This window comes from Lolium perenne, chromosome 3 (assembly GCF_019359855.2).
Source record: "Lolium perenne isolate Kyuss_39 chromosome 3, Kyuss_2.0, whole genome shotgun sequence".
Lineage (NCBI taxonomy): Eukaryota > Viridiplantae > Streptophyta > Magnoliopsida > Poales > Poaceae > Lolium > Lolium perenne.
Window position 1 is genome coordinate 46,748,881 of NC_067246.2, and position 23,888 is coordinate 46,772,768.

Here is a 23,888-nt window from a genome sequence, read left to right on the forward strand (position 1 = left end):
GCCTATGCCGGCGGCGATGGCCTCCGGAAATTGCTCCACTACACTGCTCCTCTGCACTGCACAGAGTAAATATAACAGGTACTGGATATCCCGGCCGCCTCTACCATTGGAATCGTGGCTCCTCTGCACCAGAGCCCTGCAAATTTAATTTCTTGCCCGCACTCCCCAGCCGTACTCCGCAGTAGCCTAAAACTAAAATCAAGATATGCCTAATACAGATCCAATACATGACCACTGGATCCAGCAAGAACTCCATGCCTTTCGCCATTCCGTCTCTGCCGCTCGCCGGTCTAGGATCTCCTTTTCCGCTATCGGCTTGCCGCCCTTTCTCTGAGCTATCTCGTTCTGTCCCGATTCAGCCTGACACCGACCACACGAGCTGTAAACAAAAGCAGAGACCATCGCTAACGTCGTTTACCTGGGACCACCGTATAAAACGCGCCGCATACTTTCCGCTCGCTTTACGAAGATTTCGGGCGAACCGTACCACTCCAGAAAAGGACACAGAGCACAGATCACAGCGCAGTATGAACGGCTCAGAAAACGAGAGCATCTGTAAAACATAGGTGTTCTTTCTATTTTTTAGGGGAGAGGTGGTTACTGGCAGTTTTCACATTCAATTTAGGCAATGCTCTTTCACGCAACAAAAAAATTAGTGAATACCATACCAAGACAAACAACAAAGTTGGCAAGTCAGGGTCATGAAACACCCCATGCAGCAGAGGTCAAGAGGGTCATGACACATGTCTCACAACAGTAATAGTACTAACAAGAGCCTTTTAATCACAAAAGGCAGTTTGTTCAGAAGCCATTCTGTGTGCTGCATTTCTAATCCAAAATACTGCATCAAAAGGTAGAATCGTCCATAAAAGAGAACTCGCTCCATAGTCCACACGTCTTCCACAATGCCCCAAAGCCCGTCTCTGACCTAATAACCTGTAGCGTAACCTGTGTGACAGCAAAAACACCCGTTATGCAATTCAACACAATACACAGAAAATCTCAAAATATATTGCACTGTTGCATGCATTGGACAGATCAACATTCAGCAGAAATTAGTGTAAAGTTCAGCAGATGCATGGGTGGTCAAAAAATATCAGATGACATGAAAGACCATGTATTCAAGTCAACTGTGTAAACTTTGGTAAAAAGAACAATTAAGCATCCGATGGTTAAGTTGCTTGCAGTGTTAGTATAGTTTTTCAGTTTCCACTTTTAGTTGTTGAGGTGTCCTGCTGATTTCTAGTTGGTGTTTGTGTTATCTTATCCCTATTAACGATATGCAGCAGAAATTCTGCACTTGTTTTTTTAGAATAATGCTATGTAGACGCGTGCATGAAAAATTATGACATTGTATCCCTGCTGAGGCACTGACCAGACTAACCAAAAGGGGAACTAGCACCAGCGCCAATTTTTTATATAATTAAATACCAAAAGTGCAGATGATATAAACATATGTAGACCCAAAAATAAAACCTTCCCATTTGGTGTGCCATATTTTTGTCCCCAATCATTCTTGAACCCAGGGTAATCCAATCCCCTCTAATATTTCATCAAACCTAATAGGTAAAGAAGTGAATAAAAGTGGAATGCAAATGGAATGTTCAACTATTCAATTTTGATTACTTTGGATAATAGATGATCTATGGGGCCGGACCATGGATGTCTAAGTATATAGCAGGTTTGGTCATCTGGAACTTAACAAAGCCATCAACAACTTCAGCAAAGTATGACTGCATAACTGAAAATATAACAAAAACTATATAGAAATTTAATGTGAAATGCACCAACAAAGGGTAATTATAAAAATGAAAAGTTGCATGCATTTAGTCAATATTTTCGAAGGGACTAAGAATACATAAGATGGAATTTACTGTGTGAAATTAAGTTATCTCTACCTTTAAATAGGACCTGAGCTTCAGGTGAAGCTCTTCTGTATCTTAGTAATTCATATAGAGCATCCTCATTAGACATCACAAGTTTATCACCCTGACTAATCCATAATGTATGAAGCAGCCTTACTTTAGTGAGAATGAGCTCTATAAGAGACATTTCATTTCGGCGCCAATTAATACCGATCATCTCCACAACCTTAAGGTTGGCACACATGCCATCAGTCCATAATGCATTCAGAAACTCTCCGTTTGCCTCAAATTCCATCTCCTCGGGACCAAAGATCTTCAAGTATCTCCTCGGTGGTGGCTGACCACTGCCCACTCCTTCTTGACTGCACCACCAAGTGCACGGGGCGTAGGCGCTTCCAGTTTGAGCGCTTTTGGTTGAAGCTCGATGGGTTCGACGAGGCTGTGCGGAACGCCTGGGAGGTTATCGAAGGGGACCCCGATCCCTTTCGGCGGCTTACCGCCAAGCTTAAACGCACAGCACGCTGCCTGCAGAGCTGGAGCGACAAGAAGGTAGGGTGTGTCAAACTGCAGCTGATGATAGCGCGGGAGGTGGTGTTGAGGCTGGATGTTGCCATGGAATCACGACGCTTGTCTCCGGATGAACGTCGACTCAGGGCCCACCTCAAACATGCTTACCTGGGTCTGGCCTCCCTCGAGCGCACTATGGCTCGGCAACGGGCCAAGATTGCCTGGCTCAAGGAGGGGGATGCCAACACGGCCTTCTTCCACCAGCATGCGGCGTACAGGCGCCAGAAAAATGTGATCCATAGCCTGCAGGTTGAAGGCGCGGTCATCTCTGACCATGCGGCCATGGCTGAAGCGGCTTTCTCGCACTTTGAGGGCCTGCTGGGCACCTCGGTCGACAGGTTGCACTCGCTGGACCTGGATTTCCTGGGCACCCACTCGGAGGATCTATCCGAGCTCGAGGTAGCATTCACCGAGGACGAGGTTTGGGAGGTGGTTCGGCGACTGCCGACAGGCAAGGCGCCAGGACCGGACGGCTTCACGGCTGAGTTCCTGCAGAAATGCTGGAGCGTGGTCAAGGGTGATTTCATGGCTGCCTTTGACAAGATGTACACGATGTGTGGGCGCGGGTTCCAGGGTCTTAACCAGGCCCTTCTAACCCTGCTGCCTAAGCGCCCTGATGCGGCTGCTTTGGGTGACTACCGGCCGATCAGCCTTATCCACATCTTCGCCAAGCTGGTGGCGAAGACGTTGGCTACCCGCATGGCCCCCCGGATGGATTCTTTGGTGGATCGCAACCAGTGCGCGTTCATTCGCAGACGGTGCATCCATGACAACTTTATGTTGGTCCAGCAGACTGCTAGATTCCTACATAGGGAAAAGCAGCCGAGAGTGATGCTCAAGTTGGATATCGCTCGCGCCTTCGACTCTGTTTCGTGGGGCTTCCTTCTGGAGATCCTGCGCAAACTAGGGTTCGGCCCTAGGTTTTGCGAGTTGGTGTCCATCCTGCTATCCACGGCGAGTACTAGGGTGTTGCTCAATGGCGAGCCAGGCCCCCCCATCTGGCATCGGAGGGGTCTGAGACAGGGAGACCCCCTGTCGCCATCACTGTTTGTTCTGGTGATGAACTCGCTCAACAAGCTCTTGGCGAAGGCTATCGAGCTGGGTGTCCTAAAGCGTCTTGCAAGACGAGACTTGATGACTTCGGTCTCCTTCTATGCGGACGACGTGGTGATCTTCTGCCACCCAGATGAGACGGAGCTGCGAGCTGTCCGTGGTATCCTGGAGCTCTTTGGGATGGCCTCAGGGCTGCATACCAACTTCGCCAAATGTTCGGTATCCCCAATCGGGTGCTCGGATGAGGAGGCTGCTGGCGCTGCTGAGCGCATGGGTTGTCAACTAGCGCCTTTCCCGGTGAAGTACCTTGGCATACCACTGTCTATCAGGAGGTTGACGGCTGCCTCTTTCCAGCCTCTGGCAGACCGGATTGCCGACAAACTTCCCACTTGGAAGGCGGCTATGATGCCAAGGGCGGGGCGTCTGACGCTTATCCGCTCGGTGCTCGCCGCGATCCCGCTACACCAACTGTTGGTGTTGGGGGTCAACAAAACCACTCTGAAGCAGGTCAACAAAATCCTGCGGGGCTTCCTCTGGGCCGGCAGAGCTGATGCCAATGGCGGGCACTGCCATGTCAATTGGGCACGTGTCTGCCGACCCCTGAGGCTTGGGGGCCTCGGGATTCCGGACCTAGCTCGCACTGCTACCAGCCTAAGGGTGAGGTGGATATGGAGGATGCATACCGACCCCCTGCGACCTTGGCGCGGGCTGGACATGAACTTCTCGAAGACGGAATTGGATGCCTTCGCGGTCTCCACCACCATGGTGATCGGGAACGGGGAATCCGCCCTCTTCTGGGAAGACAGATGGCTGGACGGCAAAGCCATGAAGGAGGTGGCGCCTGAGGTATATGCGCTGGTACCAAAGCGCCGGAGAAAGGCGCGTACGGTCCGCCAAGCCCTGATGGACCGCACTTGGATCGCTGACATAGTAGGGGCACCGAGCGCTCTGGCTCTATGGCAGTACGTGCAGCTGTGGATCCGGCTCAGGGACACCCAACTCTCGGCGGACCCGGACAGGATGGTTTGGCGTTGGACGACGGATGGCCAGTACTCATCCAGTTCTTGCTATGATGCCCTCTTCCAAGGGGCGATAGTTGCAGGCTTCTGGAAGTTGAACTGGAAATCCTGGGCGCCGCCAAGGGTGAAATTCTTCTTGTGGCTGGCCTGTCTTGACAGGTGTTGGACGGGGGAGCGACTGGCCAGACGGGGGTTACCGCATATCCCCAACTGCCCGCTCTGCGACCAGTCCATGGAGACCATGCGCCATCTTCTCACAGGCTGCTCGTTCTCCAGGATGGTTTGGTTTGAGGTGCTGTCCTGGATCCGATCCACTTCAAGCCCTCCCATGGCTGAGGGCGACTTCGCGGAGTGGTGGTCCCTGGCGGTGCGGACCGCCCCTCGCCAGCTACGCAAAGGCACGTCGTCGGTTATCATGCTTACGGCATGGTGGATATGGAAGCATCGAAACGCGGTGGTCTTCGACAACGTGCGGCCTTCGGTGACGACCCTATTCAACGACATCGTGACGGAAGCGCGGCTTTGGGCGGACGCGGGAGCCCGGGGTGTGCGCCTTCTACTCCCCTAGACTAGGTTTCCTTTTCTTGGGTCGAGTTGTACGGCGTGGTGTTCGTCCGTTTTTCGGGCTTGTACATATAACCTTCTTTTCTATCAATGCATCGAAACGCAAGGCTTTTGCGTTTTCGCGAAAAAAAAAAAAGATCTTCAAGTATACAAGTAAAAAAGGGCAATTAACAGGAAGCAGCAGAATGACCTTCAAACGATGTAAATAATAAAATATGTACGTGAACATTTATAATTACCTGTATTTTGAGTTCTTCAAGATTTGGAGCGCTCTTTAGTAAGCATAAGGTTAACATAATAAAGGATTGTTTGCACAAATGCGTAAATAACTTCAAGATCTTTAAGTTGTGAAAGGTGCATAGAAGTTTCTCCGGCATCATGGCACTTGACTGAAAATTTGAAGGAAAAGAGGATACTATCAGGACTTGCACTGGATTCATCTCTAGAATCAAGGAGGAAACCTGTTTCTATATAAATACAAGAGAATCATAGATGTCCAAAGGATCAGCACACTATAAACCACACAAAATCAATATATGTAGCAAACGGGGAGGAAAAAGGAATATAATAACCCTATTTATGAAGTCAGGATACAACCTAAAACAGTGATAGAAATAAATAATATATATCCAGTGAATATTAGCCATGTCCATGTAACGATGCAATGTGCGCAGGTTTTTTACAGCATCCAGGAACATGTAGCCTACAGATCATGCTTAGGCCATTATGTTTTTTAAGTAGACAACTTTATTTCTACTCTATCTGTACTCTAAAATTGTTGCCTGCTAGAAGCAGCAGAGCCGCAATGGCCTTACTTTTTGGAATGAAAAAAAACTCGTTATTTCCAATGCAATACATTTTAGTTACATTTAAATTGATCCAGCCAAACTAGAGAAAGATAAAACAAAATTACCCGTATATCGTTGATCACCATAAGCTCCGTGACTTGAGCAAGCCCTGAAAGAAACTTGGCGAAATGGTGGTCAACAAGAAAGTCGGACACACGGACCAAGGCGGAACGCAGGGATGTCAACTCCTTAAGGATCCAGCCATCATTGATTTCCGAACAAATCGTTAAGTGCCTGAGATTGGGGGCTCGGATCACCCATTTCTTGGCACGCGCGCCACCGATGAGAACATCAGTAAGACCTAGATAATGGAGCAACGGGGATGTACCAATGATCTCCTCAAGTTGGTACTCCCCGTAGTCATGTAACCGTACGTTCATGAGAATTAGTCTCCTTAGCTCCGGGAAGGCCACGAAGCCTGGGGGTAGGGGCGGGATGGAGCAGCCGCAGAGTCTGAGCGAGCTGAGCCGGCCACAGGAGAAGACGGAAGAGGGGAGGGCGGGGGCGGGGAAGCCGTCGCCGAAGCTGAGGTCGAGGATCTCAACACCCCGCCGCGAGAGGACGCGGAGCCAGTCGTGGATGCGGCCGGCGTAGGTATTGTCAAGGTCCGCGCAGAAGCGCTGGACGCGGCCGGGGCAGCGGAGGAGGACGCCATCGACGGCCCCCAGCCCCTCCGGCGTGCCCTCGCCATCTTCGTGCCGGCGAAAGCTGAGGTCGAGGGACGAGAGCTCCTCCCACCGGCATCGCCAGACGCGGGAGAGCAGCGACGTGCGGACGGCGTCCCGGATGCCGACGCGGTTCAGGATGTCGTCGAGGACCTCCGGGGGGAGGGAGAACAGGGCGTCCGCGTCCGCCGCAGCGGCCTCAGTCGCCCGGCCCCGGCGCCTCTTGGTAGAGCCCTGTAGCGGCATTTCTCCGGTGAATCGCGCCACCGAATCGCGCGGCGGCGCGGTTCTAGGGTTTGGATGGGGAACGCTGCTTCGGCGGTGGTTTGGAAATTTGGCGCGCGAATGAAGTGGTCTCGGGTTGGACCAAGGGGAAATCGCGGGAAAGGGAAAACAAGATGGTGGGCGGGGAATTTCTCGGGCCAAATTGGGTGAGTTTTTTTTCTCCTTTTTTATATTTTTTTTACATGCCTTTTTATATTATTTTTAGGACGCGACTAGGCAGCCTCCGGGGGCTGATTAGTTCGACCTAGCCCTCACCCCAAACAAGAAAAGTATCCCCGTCTACTTTAACCCTCATCCAAAAAAGGAAATACTCCTATCAGAACATTATACGGGAATCGCACGCGCTGTCTCTAGCGCTTGAACCAACAAAACCAGTCCGCCAACCCCCAGATCCGGAACACAAAACCTACTCCAACCTTCTTCCTCCTCCGGTTCTACAGATTTCTTCCTCGTACATACCTCTAGTTCTCTCTGTCTCTCTCCTCCAAATCTCCATGGATTCTTTTTAAATCAAAGGCAGCAACAGAAGGAGCCAAACCTCTATCTTCCTGCAGTGGATTAAAATCTAACTATATGTTTCACCCTTTCCCCTCGAACCCTTTGTACAACAACGCCCCCATGAAAAAAACCTACTATGGCCAAGAACTAGATCTATTGTAGCTTCCATGAAGAAGATATCCCATGAAAAAAATAATAGCAAAACTGACATGTACAAAGAAGATCAAGCCTAACACAAACACAAACCCCAAGTACAAATTAGGACCAAAAAAAACAGATTTCAAGTAGATCATGCCAAACACAAACCATGTCAGGTGCAACTAGATATTTTTGCTGAAACCTCGGTTGCTAACCATCACACTTTAGATACTACAGAAAGCATCTTAGTAGATTGCGTAAGTACAACTTGTTACCATACATGGGACAAACATCAAACTGGATGCGCATACTTCAAAAAAATCATAGAAGATAGGGATTACAACTGCAGAAAACATAACTCCAAGGTGCAACTTATCGTGACATAGTAGAGAACAATGCAGGAGGGTTTTTTCCAACATATATGTAGGTGGTCATAAAAAAAGGTAGTAAGCAGTTCCGGCATGGCCTTGAGGCTCCCTTGAATCGAGCATAGTTGTTCCCAGATATATCTTTTGCGCCACAAAAGATTAACAAGATAACATGAAAAGATAAAACTTCCAAACTGAGAAAACATTAGCTTTGACCACTACTAATTTCTGAACACTAAGGATCTGTCTTATCTGATTGTGTTGCTATGACGTCGATGTAGGAATAACCATTCCTTCCTTGATCATTTTGAATCTCCGGTCATTTACTGGTTCTTGTCGCAGAAACCTGAAAAAGTTACAATCACATAAGCACACTAGAAATAGTTTTGGGCTGTACATAGAAAATGCTTAAGCTACTCCTCTTGCACGACTCGAGGTTTTATGATGCAAAAAAGCAACTTTATAAAAAGGTGTTGATGAAACTTAGTACTTGTTCAGAACCAACTGAAACTGTAACGTGAATAGGGTAGGGTTCCAGATGGTAATACCAAATTTAGGAACCATTATCATACAATTTAGGTTTGTTGATTGAGCAACTTGACAAAAAAAATCTTAAGCAACTTTTTTTGTACTAAACCCAATTTGGGACTGATAATAGGGAAAGCAACTTAATTCATTTCAGTACCCAACTTAGGCATATTGATAATAGAACTTAATTAGCCTAAACTAGCCAACTTGTGCATGTCACTCCAAAAAAAAGGGCAACTAATTAGCTATAAAACAGAACTTAAACATTTGGTGGAAGCAAAATAATTCATTTCAGTACCCAAATTAGCCATATTGATAATACAACTTAATTAACCAAAGTATCCAACTTGTGTATGTTGCTCCAAAAAAGAAAATGACAACTAACTAGCTATAAAACACAACTTCAACATTTGATGGAAGCAACTTAATTCATTTCAGTACCCAACTTCGGCATATTGACAATACAACTTAATTAACCCAAAGTAGCTAACTTGTGCATGTTGCTCCAAACAACAAAAGGAAAACCAGCTAGACTATAAAATGCAACTTAAGCATGTTGGTAGAACCAACTTGCTTAATTTATGTAGCCAACTTAAAAATGTTGACAAATACAACTTAATTAGTCCAATGTACCCAACTTATGTATGTTGCTCCAAAAATAATAATAAAACTAACTAGCTATAAAACACAACTTCAACATTTGTTGGAACCAACTTTCATTTTAGTACCCAACTTATGCATATTGACAATACAACTTAAATTACCTAAAGTAGCCAACTTGTGCATGTTGCTCCAAAAAAGAAAAGGAAAACCAGCTAGACTATAAACCGCAACTTAAGCATGTTGGTAGAACCAACTTGCTAATTTCTGTAGTCAACTTAGAAATATTGACAAATACAACTTAATTATCCCAAAGTACCCAATTTATGCATGTTGCTTCAAAAAAGAAAAGGAAAACTAACCAACTATAAAACACAACTTAAACAGTTAGTGGAACGAACTTAATTCATTTTAGTACCCAACTTATGCATATTGACAATACAACTTAATTTACCTAAAGTAGCCAACTTGTGCATGTTGCTCCAAAAAAGAAAAGGAAAACCAGCTCGACTATAAACCGCAACTTAAGCATGTTGGTAGAACCAACTTGCTTCATTTGTGTAGCCAACTTAGCCATGTTGACAATACAACTTAATTAACCTAAAGTAGTCAACTTATGCATGTTGCTTCAAGAAGAAAAGGGAAAATAACTAGACTATAAACACAACTTACACATGCTGGTGGAACCAACCTAATTCATTTCAATACCCAACTTAAGCATATTGACAATGGAAACTTAATTAAACCAGTGGCCAACTTACGCATGTTGCTTAAAAAGAAAAACCTAGATAGACTATAGATATCCACACAACTTAAGCATACCGGAAGAATCAACTTATTTAATTTGATTACTCAACTTAAGCATGATGACAATGACAAGTTAATAAAACCAGTGACTAACTTATGCATGTTGCTCCCTTTCTCTCATTCAAAATCTGCACCCATTCTCTAACCCATACATCAGACAACAAAACATGCAAGCAGGTTATCACTTTTATTCAGAGGACTTTTACCTAGTTTGCTTCAGTGTGTCAAACTTCAACCCTTATGGTGATGGTCCAAGCTACGGTGCTCCAGTTATTGACGCCCTCTCGTCGTTGTGGCCATCGTCACCATCATGAGAGCCATTGCAGCTCTCTCCATCATTGTCTCCTCAGCAAGGACCAATGCCGCGAGTTTCTGAAGTTGTTTATGTTCCTGACGGTAATATGCACATCAGCAGCCGGTCGAAGTACATGTAATTGCAGGAATATATTGCCTATCAGCATACTATTTCTATTGCATGATTCCCACATGAATAAATGCATGTAATTGAAGGAATATATATATGACAATTGTTTCTGAAAGTTATTTATACTACATCATATATTTCTCCTATGTATCCACTTCAGCACCTCATGTCCACGGTTACTTGATGAAAACAGAATATGTGTCCTAATTGTACTTAATATGGTCACCTGCATCAACCGAAGCATCCAATCCACTACACTGTAGTAGCTACAGCTAAATAGAACCCAAAAAACAATCCCTACTTATTTATATATACTAGATCAGGAGCTAAACAAGTAATCAACAAGGAATGAACTAGGACTCTGGTCCACAATCGTGTCAGAAAAACACCGCGTTAGGTCTAGTTTTGGTTACCTGGATTGGCGCCCTAGGTTAAATTCCTGTTTCAACTGGTCAAAGATTGAATCCCACGCTGGCAGATTTTTCTGTTGTTCTGGAGCCAAATTACTTGCCTATAAAACATCAGAAAAGTCTCACAGATACCTACCATCGCCGGACTTGGTGGGAAGACGGTCAGTCCTCAACCACATGGTGCCATGGTGGGGTTTTGATAGAAAATCTGTCAAGAGTATATTACATTGTTGATTGATAAATACCCTGATTTGTGCCCCAGCAAAAGGTCAATGGTGTTGAGTTACACAGCATACCATGCATATCTTAAGCATAGGCAACCAAGTCAGATGCAAGGTGCAAGCCTCTCCAACGTTTACATCGGCAATAAAAGGTCAATCCACATTTTTAGTGTATTGTAACTCATTTTTCTAATGAAATGCTCCCAGTTGCACCTATGAAAGAAGTTTCACCACATTTCTCACCTAATTCTTTTCGCACTACTCCCGTACACCCAAATAGTCTCATATCTATGAAAATCATTTAACTTTTTCTAGCCTTAGTAGGCTGACACAAAAGGAAGAAACTAACATACTGTACAACAACAAACCAGATGTTTATCAGTGAGGCGTAGCCACGTAGCTATCCATGTCAATAAAGCTATCAACATGTATTTGCTTCACACGATGAGGACGCAATGCAAGCTATGAAGCCATGTCGCCACTGCAATTTGCTCTATAGCATCGCTCTGGCTCCAGTTCCGTATGAAGGTAGGCTCAGATTTGCCTGTTGAAATTGCATTTATAATGACTCTTAACACCGGTCATTTAGAAGGACACATATACCAGCACAGATCAACCAGTACCAATCCACCACAAGCACCCAAATGCACATATCACCAGTATCAGTATCATCAAGGGGGAGAGGAACTACCTGATCGAAGTAGTTTAAGGAGAGGAGGGGCCAGCCGAGCCAGGCCACGGCAGCCCATGCAGCAGCAACATCACCACACCACCGTAGAGCAGAGGAAGGAGGTTGGAGGTGGAAGAAGAGGACGTCGGGGTGACGCAGTACGAGCACCATGGGGTGAAGTCGGCAAAGAGGATTCCTGGGAGCAGCTCCGGCAGCCGAGCCGTACGGCTAGGATTTGGCGCCGGTGGGGACGTCGCGGAGATGACTGTGGCCGAGCTTTTTTAGGCGGGTGGCGACGTCAGCGATGGCCAACGACGGCTGGATCAGTGGGTGGCGGCAACGGCTGGATCCGTGGGTGGCGGCGACGGCTGGATCCGTGGGTGGCGGCGCATCACCGGAGCGCGTGTGCATCGAGGGAGCGGCGAGCCGTGCTGGGAATTCAGAGGACGAGGCGATGCAGGGCCAATCGCAGCTGCTGGCGGCCGGGAGCAACGGCGGCGGCGCGGCAGCCTGAGGAACCATGGGAGGTTGCGTGCGTGTGACGCGTGCGAGGGAATGGGGAACGAAATGGGAAGAGAGTGAGGAGAAAAGCTGATGGGACAGGATGTGGGATGCGGGCGTGATCGAGACCATCGGACGGTCACAAAGCGGAGGCTCGGACGAGCAAGCGAGCCTCCGAGCACTTTTTAGCATCTGGGTTATTTTACTAGCAAAAGACGGCGCGACGGCACGCCGCGCCAGGTCGTGGTAGTATACTGATCAACACATCTCACAAGTTATGTGTGAAATGGCACACAGGCTACACACAGCAACCACGTGGGCACAAAGAGCTTGATTCATGTCCAGTTGATAACATACAGATTTAATAAAATTGCAACACTAATCAATGAGACAACAAAATAGAAGGTGCATATTATTAGGCTGAAGAAATGAGGAAATAGCATGTGTATAGGTGGCAAAACAAAATAAACAAATGATCATAGTCATAACATAAGAACAAAGCCTGGAAATTGTACAATATAAAACATAAGCAGCGCGGGTAAAGATATAATACATTAGAATCGGCAACTGACAAATCGTGAAGGCTTCTAGCAAGCCAAAAACAACATCTATGAGGCAAAACAGAACATACAACCTAAACACATAGCCTAAACGGGTGGTTGACGTAGATACATAAACATGGAAGTGTACTGAGGGTCCAAACATATAGGCCCTGAACAACAGAAACTGGGCAATAGCAAAGCTCCCTCTGCATTCATCTGCAGAAGAGCAGTGTGTAGAAAGATGTCCAAGATATTGTGTCCTTTATATCCTGTGTGTCTAAGATCCTAGTCATCATCTGTGAAGTGTAATCCCTTCTTCCATTTAGGGTTCTTGACTTGTGGCTGAATCCTCCATGTCATGTCGTTGAGTAACACTGTAACGGAAATCGGATCAGCAATCTGTCTCCAAAGTGGCTGTGCAATGCATCCAGCGATTCACGTCTAGGAGCGACAATAACGCTGAACTCTTCCCACGATGGCAAGCAAATCCTGAGGCACACTATTAGCCGTCCCCTGACACTGGACACAAGATGTAATGCTTCTTTTCCGAAGACAACCTCTCCGCGAGGCCCAAACAAATAAAGTTTGCGAATTTGCTGGCATGAGGATCCGTTGAACCAGAATTAACCGCTCGAAATTTGGTTCGAATGTCGCTATTTCCGCGATTGTCGACACTGTCAGCTCCATATGACTTTGGTTTCCGCTGTGTAATTCGACGAGCCATGGCAGATGCTTGGACCTGTGGCATATGCAAGATACACATGTTATTAAACAAATAGCCTGCAGCACATTATTGGATACAAAAGCTAGCACAAATCAGGAAAAAAGAAAGAAATACAATAGGACAATACAAAAAGAGGTGGGAGCGCAATGCCTAAGTACTGACTGACAGTCATGCCAACAAATAACACGATGGCAGGTTCTTCATTTGATGCCTCCATTAGTCCATCAGCATCTCTCCCCACAAAGTAACAATAGCATGCTCGCTTCATAAAGTAACACATGTATAAACCAGATGGTAATTAGAAGAAGCAAATACTCACTATGGAAAAAGAAATTAAAGATATCAGCGATCAGCACCTGCCATCCGTGATATAAATTTGTCTCTTTTGGCTCTTTGTATTACCAGAAGGAGGCAAAACATCGGGGACTTTGTTAGCCCGTCCGACATCTGTTGTAAATCTGCAGAGTAATTGAATTGCCATAACATGAAACAAACTTTTCCAAGAAAACAAACAATACAAAAATAAATCAATGATCAAAATGACTGTATTCTTACCGGATATAAGTATATTCCAATCAATGCAATCTGACAGCATGCTAAAGGGGACAGCAGTATAGGCATACATAGGAAAATTCTCCGGCGGCGGCACCACCTCTGATAGAGTAGTCCTCATAGTAAAGCAGATCCGCAAAGGATGATCCACTGACCTGTAGCTCTTTCTAGGATCATACAAATCAAATTTCTTAGTGGTGTAAATAGACCCCTCCTACAGCTGATCCCTAAACTGATCTACTCTTTTTCCAGGACTGGACCTTCCATTGTGCCTCTCTGTAAATCAGTCAAAAAGCACCCCAAAAAAGGAGTTTTTTAGCAAGATAGTAGATCAATATAGTGGAAAATCGAAAGGACAATCAAACCAAGTAATCATGACAGATATTACAAAAATAAAGGAAACACACCTATCTTCCAACTCAATATCTAGTAAGGCATATTAACTGTGCGTACCAAGTGAAGGAAAAAGAAATTGGGAAAATAAAAGAAGAAAGCACACTTATACACCGAGGCACTACAAAGAAGGGAAAATGGCACAAGACCACGCACACCAGTATACAGATCTATACATTACACCTAAACAATCCAATAGATAGAAAATCAGAGCAAATAGATCTAACCTAGTGGTCAATGACGATAAAATCAAGTGAGTAGAGAATCCCCTGATTTGGGCTCCTGAACTCCTAGATCCTAGTAAACCGAAGCATCACCTTACATTGATAGGAATTCCGAGACAAATGGCATCCGAGTTTGATCAGCACAACAAAAAGCTTGATGAAGCGCGGAGAACCTGCGGGATAACCAGAGTAGCTGGTGTCATGGTGATTTACATTAAATGGAATCCGGGTACAATAATATATATACACCTCCCAATTGTCATAGTTATATCCTTGTGCAGCATAAAGGGCTTATGGGTCACAATACTGCTCATATAAATATGAAAGATGAGTGGACAAATTAAAATAGATAATGTAGAAACAATGAGTTGCTACACATATGTAAAGGAAATAGCTAGAGTAGTGATCAAACATGAATAACTTGGGGATAGTTCCATAGACCTGTGTGTGCAACAGTACTGGTGGACATCCGTTTGGGGATCAAATACATCTAGAAGTAACAATGTGGAGTCAAAAACCAACCTTGGTCACTACAACATTATTTTATCACCCAGGATCCTAGCATCTCCTCATTCTCCAATTACAGTGTAAACCAAAATTTAAAATGGCTGCACTGTTCTATCTGTTTCTTACTTTCAAATGCAGCTAGAAACTAAAACAACACCAGCTAAGTACAATGGGAAAAATCATTATGAAAATCCAACAGTCCAGTATGTTCTGCATTTGGTAGAAAGAGACAACAAACCCATATTTCCTGCAAACAATTTCAGACAGTAGCTATAGAATAAAAGTATGTCCTGGTCCCAAAACCTAATAGTGAGTTGTAAGCAAAATAATGTGAAAAGAAGACATTATTTGTGCAAGATGGATAATTTTTTTCAAAATGACAACATGGAATGGAGAGAACTGCTCCAAAATAAAGGAGGTCACCTTTAGAAAAAACTTGCATGTTGCATATCTCAAGTTTACAGATATACTGTAACTCTAACTCAATCTGCAAAACTCAACCAGAGCATGAAAAATAATATTCAAAATAGCTTAATGGAGCTCACCAAGCCACCTATTTGTCCAATTTGTGTTGTACATGCACCAATTTCTTTCTCAAGTTGGTACTATCAATTATTGGGTTTCACATGACACTACTTGTATAGATATACGAAAGGAAATAAGAAAAGATAATTAGGGGGCATGACCAGATCTATTTTGCAATAGGCTCACATGATTATTCTATTCTTGCAAGCCACACTAATCTTGTGACCTGATCTTCATTGTTCTTTGGCTGCAAAACTACATATACATACTTGCTTACGTTACATGAATTCAATTGGGAATACTGGAACACTAGATAAATTAAAAGTGGGAACCTAAACTACTTGGCTATTTCCCTTGAGCTAACCAACTGCTGAATATACAAGATTAGTAAGCGTGCATAAACCAACTTTTGTCTATGTGATTTTCACCAAGCGCAAAATAAGTGGATACTAACTGGACAGAACATGATATGAAATTGGAAGGCAATGCCTGAATGTATGATTTAATTTGGGAACCACAGCTCCAGCAAAGCACATGCACTTAGTATCAGGTGGGTTTTTAAAACAACTATAAATATAATGTTAAAAACTTCCCCCGGAAAAAAATGGATATAACTCTATTGTAAGAGAATGAGAGACCAATGCCCCTAGAGCAGGGCAAGAGTATAACTTGACATAGCTTTGTAGCAATGTAATTTAAGCGAGTGTGCACAATCTGCGCAAATCATAACAGAAAATAACTAAACATCCAACAACATGCCTAATCGGCAATCAAGCAAAAAGAAAAGCTTGGACACGCATGCCAAGCATGCACATACTGTATTTGACCCCAAAGCTATAGATAATGATAACGATCTTGAGGGCTTCCCAAAGTAATTAGTAAGTTCCCAACTATTAGGCTTAATACTTGCCTTCTATTTTTATTCTTCTAAATCTAGCATATCTCTATAACTCATTAAAGTTCAACATCTTTTTACCAGCAACAATAATAAATGGAATGCCAATAGTTGTGCCAAGCACATAATAAGGAAAAAAACATATATCGCAAAGAATGCTAGCAACTGAGAAGTAGATTCCAGTGCTCATACTTTGTACACAGCGTATCAATGTGCATAGGAAATCTGACTGACAATCACATGATCCTTTTAAAGATCATGTTCTTTAGAGGTATCATCAAATCCTTCCAGACCTAGGGTAGAATGAAGGAGCAATTCCAAATATACAGTAACCAGTTTAGATCCATAGCACGTGCTAATTCTTTAGCACCCAGATCCGTCTCCAGGTCAGTAAATGTAAAAAATAGAAACACTGCTGCTCTGGTATGTGATGTGATGATGTTTGCGACCCTATAATTCGTGCGAACAATCAATGTTCTTAAGATTAATTTCACACAATAGAAATAACAAAGAACATAAATCAGAAACATGCATGAATAATTCTATTACCTTTATATGAAACCATTCAGAAAGCACCAATAGCTCTTTATCCTTCTCTATTTGACCAGTTATGGGTCTGCTTCACAATCTTCCGTTTTTGTCACCACTCTTCTATCAGATTCATGGAAATAAACCCCATTTAGCAAACATTAATTTTCTTACCAACCCTATCAGGCAACATAAATTCTTGCTCATGAGAGAATCTCTTAGTGAATTAAATAAGAATACAGATGGCAAGGCGCTCATAGGCAAAGTGATAGTAGGAACCATCAGCCGTCTCAAAACTTTGAGGAGCTAAATGGTAGATGAGTGATTGCATAATGTGTGCATCAAGGACCACACTCAGATATAATATATTTGCCAAGAACAAAAATGCACCTGCATACTGAAGGTCCAAACTTCATTTGGCATGGTCTTCCATGCAAGTGGTCTCCAAAATCTCTCAAGCACACCTTGCAAATCAAATTAAAAAGTGATACATATACATGGATTTTAAAATATTGTCTACATTCATAAATTTATGACCTTTCAGATGTAGACACAACCTTCAACTATAAATGTTTACAAAATTCAGAATTGAGTTGTGCAGTAAGAGAGGAACGGTAGGGCTGAGAGTTGTATCTAAGGCAGCAAGATAGAGTTTGTAGAATCATCAAGGCCGACTGTACTCTGACTCCCTGACCTTGGTGCCGCCGGCCGCCGGCAAAAGCAGAAGCACCTGTACAACACCGGAGGCAACGCTATCAGAGTAAAATCTCAAATCCCTACAGATGAATCAAACTAGAAACCAACAACTGAACTTCATCCCAGAAATCGTTCAAATGGGTAAGAGAAGAAATTTCTGTTAAATGAACAAAGAAGTCACCTAGGCACCTGAACTCCAATCCCGAAATCTGCGAGCTCGTGGAGCAACGCCCGCGCTGGCTCTTCGCCCTGGATGCCGGCCGGGCCCATTGCCCTACCCTGCCCTATTGGCGTTCCCCTGCCGCGCCAACCAGGACGTACCACCGCCTGTTGCGTCGACGCCGGCGTGACCGATGCGAAGAATTGCTGGGTGGTCACAGCCGCTCGAGGTGCAGGGAAGTGGCCGGAAAATACGCCTCCCTCTGCCTCCGGTGCTCGACGGTGAGCGCGATGCTGCCGGCTCTTTAGAACGTCTTGGAAGGTCGCCCTAAGATCCTCCTCTGCCGGCCCTAGGTGAGGATGGTGGCCGCCGCGGAGGAAGAATGCAGGTGAGAGAGATGAGGAAAAAACGTGATTGACTTGTTTATTCCTGTTTGTATTCTACTACTCGGTAAATAAACCTGACCGCTTTGCATAAGCGGTGGCTTGTGGACACCGCTTTGACCACACGTGTGCGCAAGACCCAATACATTTGGGGCCCACCAAAACAACAATAAAACGCCACGGTTCACCGAAACGTTGCGGTGTGCGTCGGCAGATGACCGTGTAAATTCTTAAAGAGCACCTAAGTTACACACAAAAGAAACACTATAAAATCAACCCATACGTGTCAGCCCCAAATTAATTCCTAAAAGATCTCAAAATTCTGAAAAAAAAAGGAGTTGGTTCCCAAATAATATAGTAGTTATGTTAGCATGCTTTTTTTATGTTAGCAGGTTGTAAAATTCATTGATTAGAAAGAAAACGGTAGAGACCCACACCGCTCAGTTTATTAGAAGGAGACCGGATGCAAACCTAAACAACGGCAAGATACACCTAAAACACCAAACGCGTACATGATGCCAAAAGGCGAAACATACGAGACCCACAGCCGAGCTACTCAAGCATCGATCGCTCGCAGTGCACACCGAAAACCATCAAGTGTCATCTAGATGTGTCATGAGCCATTTCGCCAACCTCATTGATGCAAAAAAAACTAGCGCGCCCTGAAAGGATCATGCTCGCAAAATCGGTGATCATGGCCACTGCCATCCCCCTGTCCAAATGGGCATTTGATAAGATCAACAAAATTGCAAAAAACTTTATTTGGGTTGGAGACGATGCCGAGCATGCTTCGGGCGGACATGTGTTGGTTAATTGGAAGACGGTGTGCATACTAAAGGAAATAGGGGGGCTCGGTATATCGGACCTTGAATGCTCTGGCCGCGCCCTTCGTCTCTGATGGCCTTGGCTTCAATGGACTGACCCACAGCAAACCTGGGCAGGCTCCAAGCTTCCTTGCAACGACGCGGCCATGGATCTTTTCTGGGCTGACACGAAGATTACCATTGGAAAAGGGGAATCCACTTCCTTCTTGTCTGACTTGGTCAGACCGTGGGCCCATCCAATTTTGGGCTCCAGATCTCTTCAAGGTGGCTACAAGGAAAATGAGAACTGTCACCAGAGAGCTACTTGATGGCAACTGCATTTGCTCTATCGCTAGACTCTCCACTCTTGACCAGCTTGCGCAGTATTTGCAACTTTGGGAAGTTGTTGCGGCCACGCACCTTGCCTTGGATGTGCCAGACACCATCACTTGGACGATCAACTCGGAGGGTGACTACTTCACTGGCTCTGCATACCATGTCCAATTTCTAGGCAGTTTTCGCAAAGTTCGATGCTAAGAAGATCCGGTGGGCTCACGCGGAACCCAAATGCAAGATCTTCGCATGGCTTGCCTTTCACGCAAAGCTCCCAGCACTGACATGCTGGCGATGGCTCCACGACCCTGTTTTCCATTTGTGCTTATCTGCTTCGAAAATGGCCGCTCATCTTACAAGGACTACCCCTTCACTTCAGCCATATGGACCCTCCTCTAGAGGGAAGACAACGACGGCTGTGTCACGCATGGGCATACCTTATGCGTCCATCTCCAATAGGTGGGGTGACATTATTGCTGACAAGTTTGGTCATGCCTTTCGGCTTATCCTTCCACGCCCTGGGCTTCCGCTACTTCGACGGCTTCTCCGCGTCGCGGGCGATGGCGGACCTTGTGCCAGTGAACTTTTTGAGTGGCATCGTGGGTGGATCTGGGTGGTGTTCATGGGAGGGCATAAGAGAAATGGCGATGGTCTAGTACCTTTTAGCTTCTCCATGTAATTTAAATGGAGATTCATTGTGTGGAGCCTGCACATATGAACAAGTTGTTCCACCGATTGAATATAGTCCTACAATTATTAGGTCCATACCTGGCATGTTTTCTCATTACAACACATCAACATAAAATAGATGTGTTGTTACTTTTTTTGTGGGGAGGTGTTTTCAACTGGCAGCTTCAAATTCTTTTTTTTCCTTCAATTTTTGAATCTACGCAATGCCTTTCCATGAAAAGGAGATTACTGAATACCATACCAAGACAACAACAAAGTTGGCAAATCAGGGTCATGGAGCGCCCCTGCGGCAGAGGTCTAGATTAGGTCACACAACAAATGTCTCACAACAGTCACAGTACTAACAAGAACCTTTTGGTCTACAAATGAAGTTTCTTGAGACCACATTCTCTGCATGCTGCATTTCTCATCCAAAATATTGCATCACACAGTATAACAGGTTTGTAAAAGCGAACTCACTCCACAGTCCACACGTCACCGCAATGCCCAGAAATTGGTCTCTGGCCTAATAATATTTTTCAGCTTTACCTGCATGACAAAAAAAAACACTCTTTATGCAGCTCATCGCAATACACAGAAAACAGATGTAACAAAAAAAAATTGCACTGTTTCATACATACAAACGGTTAACCCCTTAGCAGAAATTAGCTTAATGCATGATGTGATACCAAAGGGGAAGTGGTGCATGCGTGATGGCTGTCGTAAAACCATCCGACAACAAGCGTCGTACGCATAGAATCGCTCTAAAGGTTTGCAGAGGCATGGATGGTTCAGAAATTATCAGATGCACGACGTGAAAGGCCCCACATTTAAGTCAATCATTTAAACTTTGGTAAAAAATCAAATTCCAGGGTTTGATAGTTTAAGCTGCTTGCAGTGTTAGTACGCCTTTTCAGTTTTCAGTTGTTGAGGTGTCTCGCCGATTTCTGATTTCTGTTTGTATTATCTTATCCCCATTAATGAAATGCAGCAGAGATTATGCGCTTGTTGTTTTCTTAAAAAACTAACAGATTGCTATGTTGAAGCATCCACTTGTATCCCCATTGAGGCCCTGACCAAGCTAACCAAAAGGGGGAACTAGCACCTATCAAAAGTACAGATGTTATGAACAAATGCAGAGCTGAACCAAAATGATAAAGAAGTGAAATAAAAGTGGAATGCAAATGGAATGTCATGATTCTTGAACCCTGGGATAAAAACATCAAACCTAATGGTAAAGAAGTGAAATAAAAGTGGAATGCAAATGGAATGTTCAACCATTCTATTTTGATTACTTTGGATAATAGATGATATCTGGGGTCAGACCATGGATGTCCAAGTACACAGCAGGTTTAAAACTTAACAAAGCCACAAAGAACTTCAGCAAAGTATGACTGCATAACTCATAACCTATCACAAACTATATATAGTAGAAAATTTTAATATCAAATGCACCAATAAGGGGGTAATTTAAAATAAAATTATTCATGCATTTTATCCATAATTTCAAATAGAAAGAGAATACATAAGACAAAATTTACTGTATAAAAGTAAGTTTCTCTACCTTTAAATATGACCTGAGCTTCAGCTGATGCTCTTTTGTATCTTAGTAATTCATTTAGAGCATCCTCATTAGACATCACAATTTGCTCACCGTGACTGATTGACAATGTATGAAGAAGCCTTGCTTTGGAGAGAATGAGCTCTATAAAAGACATTTCATTTGGACGCCAAGTAATACCAATCATCTGCACAACCTGAAGGTTGGCACACATGCCATCAGTCCACAATGCATTCAGAAACTCCCCATTTGCCTCAAATATCTGCTCCTTCTCATCAAAGATCTTCAAGTATACACGTAGAAAAAAAGGCAATTAACTGGAAGCAGCAAAATGACCCTCAAACAGTGTTAATATAAAAATCTACATGGGAACAATCATAATTACCTCTATTCTGAGTTTCTCAAGATTTGGGGCACTCTTCAGTAAGCATAAGGCTAACATAATAGGGGGTTGTTTACAGAAATGCATAAGTAACGTCAAGCTCTTCAAGTTGTGAAAGGTGCATAGAAGTATCTCCAGCATCTCAACATTTGACTGAAAAAATGGAGAAAAGAATATCAAACTTAAACTGGATTCATCTGTAGAATCAAGGAGCAATGCAAACGAAAGGACAGACCCTGTTTTTTCTATATAAATACAAGAAGATAATAGATGTTTGAAGGATCAGCACACCATAGAACTACGCAAAATCAATATATGTAGCAAACAACATGGAAATAGAATACATGAACCCTATTTGCGACGTCAGGATAAAACTTGAAACACAGTAATAGAAATAAAGAATACTTAACCCCGAGATGGTTGCCTATATAATCCAGTTTTAATTGATTCAGTCAAACCAGAGAAAGATAAAAATAAAATTTACCGGTATATTGAACGGGGCGAGCACAAGCTCTGAAACTTGAACAAGCCCTGAAAGAAACTTGACGAAATCGCCGTGAAGAACAAAGTCCGAGAAAGCGATTTCGGCTGAACACAGGGATGCCAACTCCTTAAGGACCCAGCCATCATTGTTATCCGAGCAAATCATTAAATGCCTGAGATTTGGGGCCCAGATCACCCAATTTTTGACGTGCCCGCCACTGAAGAGAACATCGCCAAGTTGTAGATTCTCTAGCAACGGGGACGTAGCAATGATCTGCTCAAGTTGGTACTCCCCGGAGTCATGTAACCGAACGGTCGTGAGAACTAGTGTCCTTAGCTCCGGGAAGCCCAGGAAGCCTGGGGGTAGGGGCGGGATGGAGCAGCCGGAGAGACTGAGCGAGGTGATCCGGCCACAGGAGAAGACGGAAGAGGGGAGGGCGGGGAAGCCGTCGCCGAAGGTGAGGCTGAGGATCTCAACACCTCGGCCGGAGATGACGCGGAGCCAGTCGTGGATGCGGCCCGCGTAGGTGTTGTCGAGGTCCGCGCAGAAGCGCTGGACGCGGCCGGGGCAGCGGAGGAGGACGCCATCGACTGCCCCCAGCCCCTTCCGCGCGCCCTCGTCGTCTCCGGAGAGGGAAAAGCAGAGGTCGAGGGACGAGAGCTCCTCCCACCTGCGCCGCCAGGCGCGGGAGAGCGCCGAAGTGCGGACGGCGTCGAGGATACCGACGCGGATGAGGATGTCGTCGAGGACCTCCGGGGGCAGGGAGAGCAGGGCGTCCGCCGCCGCCGCCGCCGCCGCAGCGGCCTCCGTCGCCCGGCCCCGGCCCCGGCGCCTCTTGGTAGAGCCCCGTGGTGGCATATTTCTGTCAGATCCCAGAGGGGAATCGGACTGGAACGCTCCCGATATGGAGACCTCTCGATCATATAGAGAACTAAATCTAAGACAACTAATTAGGGACAATATTAGGGTTTATTTCCGATAGCTCTGTCGTGCCCATACACATGGGGACTTATAGTCTGGTACAACGATTTCTTACAGCAGTGACAAGAGAGGACGGTGAATAGTAAACAACTAGAACGGTAACTACACTTGACTAATAGTAGCCGTTGATCCTCCAAATCCTCTGTCAGCCGTCCAGATCGACACCAACCACTCTAGTGAGCTAACTGAATTGAGATACCCGTCGCTCTGGCCAAGGGCGACCTAGGGGCGACCCTCCTCCCCTAACCCTAGCGCCGCCGGGGCCTCTCCTCCCCCGTGCCGCCGCCGGAGGAAGCTGCCGGGAAAAGCCCGGGGCGGCCGACGGTGGCGGCCGGGCGTTTCTCGCGGCTCCCTCGTGTCCTAGGCGGCGGATCGGGGCGGGATCTGGTGGGGCGCTGCCTTGCGCGCGGTTCTCTGGGCGTATGGCGTCGCGGCCCGACGAGCGGTGGTGGGCGCCTCCGGCGGCGTGCCTGGCCGGCGGCAGAGGTACGGGTTGGGGCGGGCTGGATGGGGTC

At 45.3% G+C, this 23,888-nt stretch overlaps 2 protein-coding genes and 1 long non-coding RNA gene across 30 annotated transcripts; all 3 read right to left on the bottom strand.

The window, feature by feature from the left end:
* Nucleotides 1-653: 653 nt before the first annotated feature.
* Nucleotides 654-6,984, bottom strand: LOC127341375 (F-box/FBD/LRR-repeat protein At1g13570-like). Its single transcript, XM_051367213.2, has 4 exons — nt 5,982-6,984; nt 5,308-5,457; nt 1,899-2,178; nt 654-948 (listed from the first exon to the last, which is right to left on the bottom strand). The coding sequence occupies exons 1-4, from the start codon at nt 6,825-6,827 to the stop codon at nt 929-931; spliced, it is 1,296 nt and encodes a 431-aa protein (XP_051223173.1). The 5' UTR covers nt 6,828-6,984; the 3' UTR covers nt 654-928.
* An 842-nt stretch (nt 6,985-7,826) lies between these two features.
* Nucleotides 7,827-10,161, bottom strand: LOC127341376 (uncharacterized). The gene is made up of 2 exons (XR_007875456.2): nt 10,012-10,161; nt 7,827-8,216 (listed from the first exon to the last, which is right to left on the bottom strand). It is a non-coding gene; the product is annotated as an uncharacterized lncRNA (long non-coding RNA).
* Nucleotides 10,162-12,496: 2,335 nt separating this feature from the next.
* On the bottom strand, nt 12,497-23,324 carry LOC127341373 (F-box/FBD/LRR-repeat protein At1g13570). Of its 28 annotated transcripts, none has more exons than XM_071827915.1 (13): nt 22,393-23,321; nt 21,912-22,061; nt 21,530-21,809; nt 19,384-20,514; nt 19,026-19,252; nt 17,799-18,126; nt 17,312-17,651; nt 16,943-17,044; nt 14,470-14,639; nt 13,853-14,125; nt 13,654-13,755; nt 13,448-13,559; nt 12,497-13,312 (listed from the first exon to the last, which is right to left on the bottom strand). In XM_071827915.1, exons 1-4 carry the CDS (start codon nt 23,248-23,250, stop codon nt 20,492-20,494), a joined length of 1,311 nt encoding a protein of 436 aa, XP_071684016.1. In that variant the 5' UTR covers nt 23,251-23,321; the 3' UTR covers nt 12,497-13,312; nt 13,448-13,559; nt 13,654-13,755; nt 13,853-14,125; nt 14,470-14,639; nt 16,943-17,044; nt 17,312-17,651; nt 17,799-18,126; nt 19,026-19,252; nt 19,384-20,491. The 28 variants fall into 28 exon arrangements, with proteins under 28 accessions (XP_071684016.1, XP_071684024.1, XP_071684023.1 ...); XM_071827923.1 differs by having other exon boundaries at nt 17,312-17,385; nt 17,616-17,651; nt 17,807-18,126; nt 19,026-20,514; XM_071827922.1 differs by having other exon boundaries at nt 17,312-17,385; nt 17,616-17,651; nt 19,026-20,514.
* Nucleotides 23,325-23,888: the final 564 nt, after the last annotated feature.

Bases quoted from the DNA above. Each gene is read 5' to 3' on its own strand.
- LOC127341375 (XM_051367213.2), bottom strand. From the start codon at position 6,827: ATGCCGCTACAGGGCTCTACCAAGAGGCGCCGGGGCCGGGCGACTGAG. The intron at 5,458-5,981 runs GTAATTTTGTTT...TCAAATTTTCAG, and splicing joins TGGTGATCAACGATATACGG to TCAAGTGCCATGATGCCGGA. The intron at 949-1,898 runs GTAGAGATAACT...GCTGTCACACAG, and splicing joins AGCTCAGGTCCTATTTAAAG to GTTACGCTACAGGTTATTAG.
- LOC127341373 (XM_071827936.1), bottom strand. From the start codon at position 23,250: ATGCCACCACGGGGCTCTACCAAGAGGCGCCGGGGCCGGGGCCGGGCG. The intron at 22,062-22,392 runs GTAAATTTTATT...CCATTTTTTCAG, and splicing joins TCGCCCCGTTCAATATACCG to TCAAATGTTGAGATGCTGGA. The intron at 20,515-21,529 runs GTAGAGAAACTT...TTTGTCATGCAG, and splicing joins AGCTCAGGTCATATTTAAAG to GTAAAGCTGAAAAATATTAT.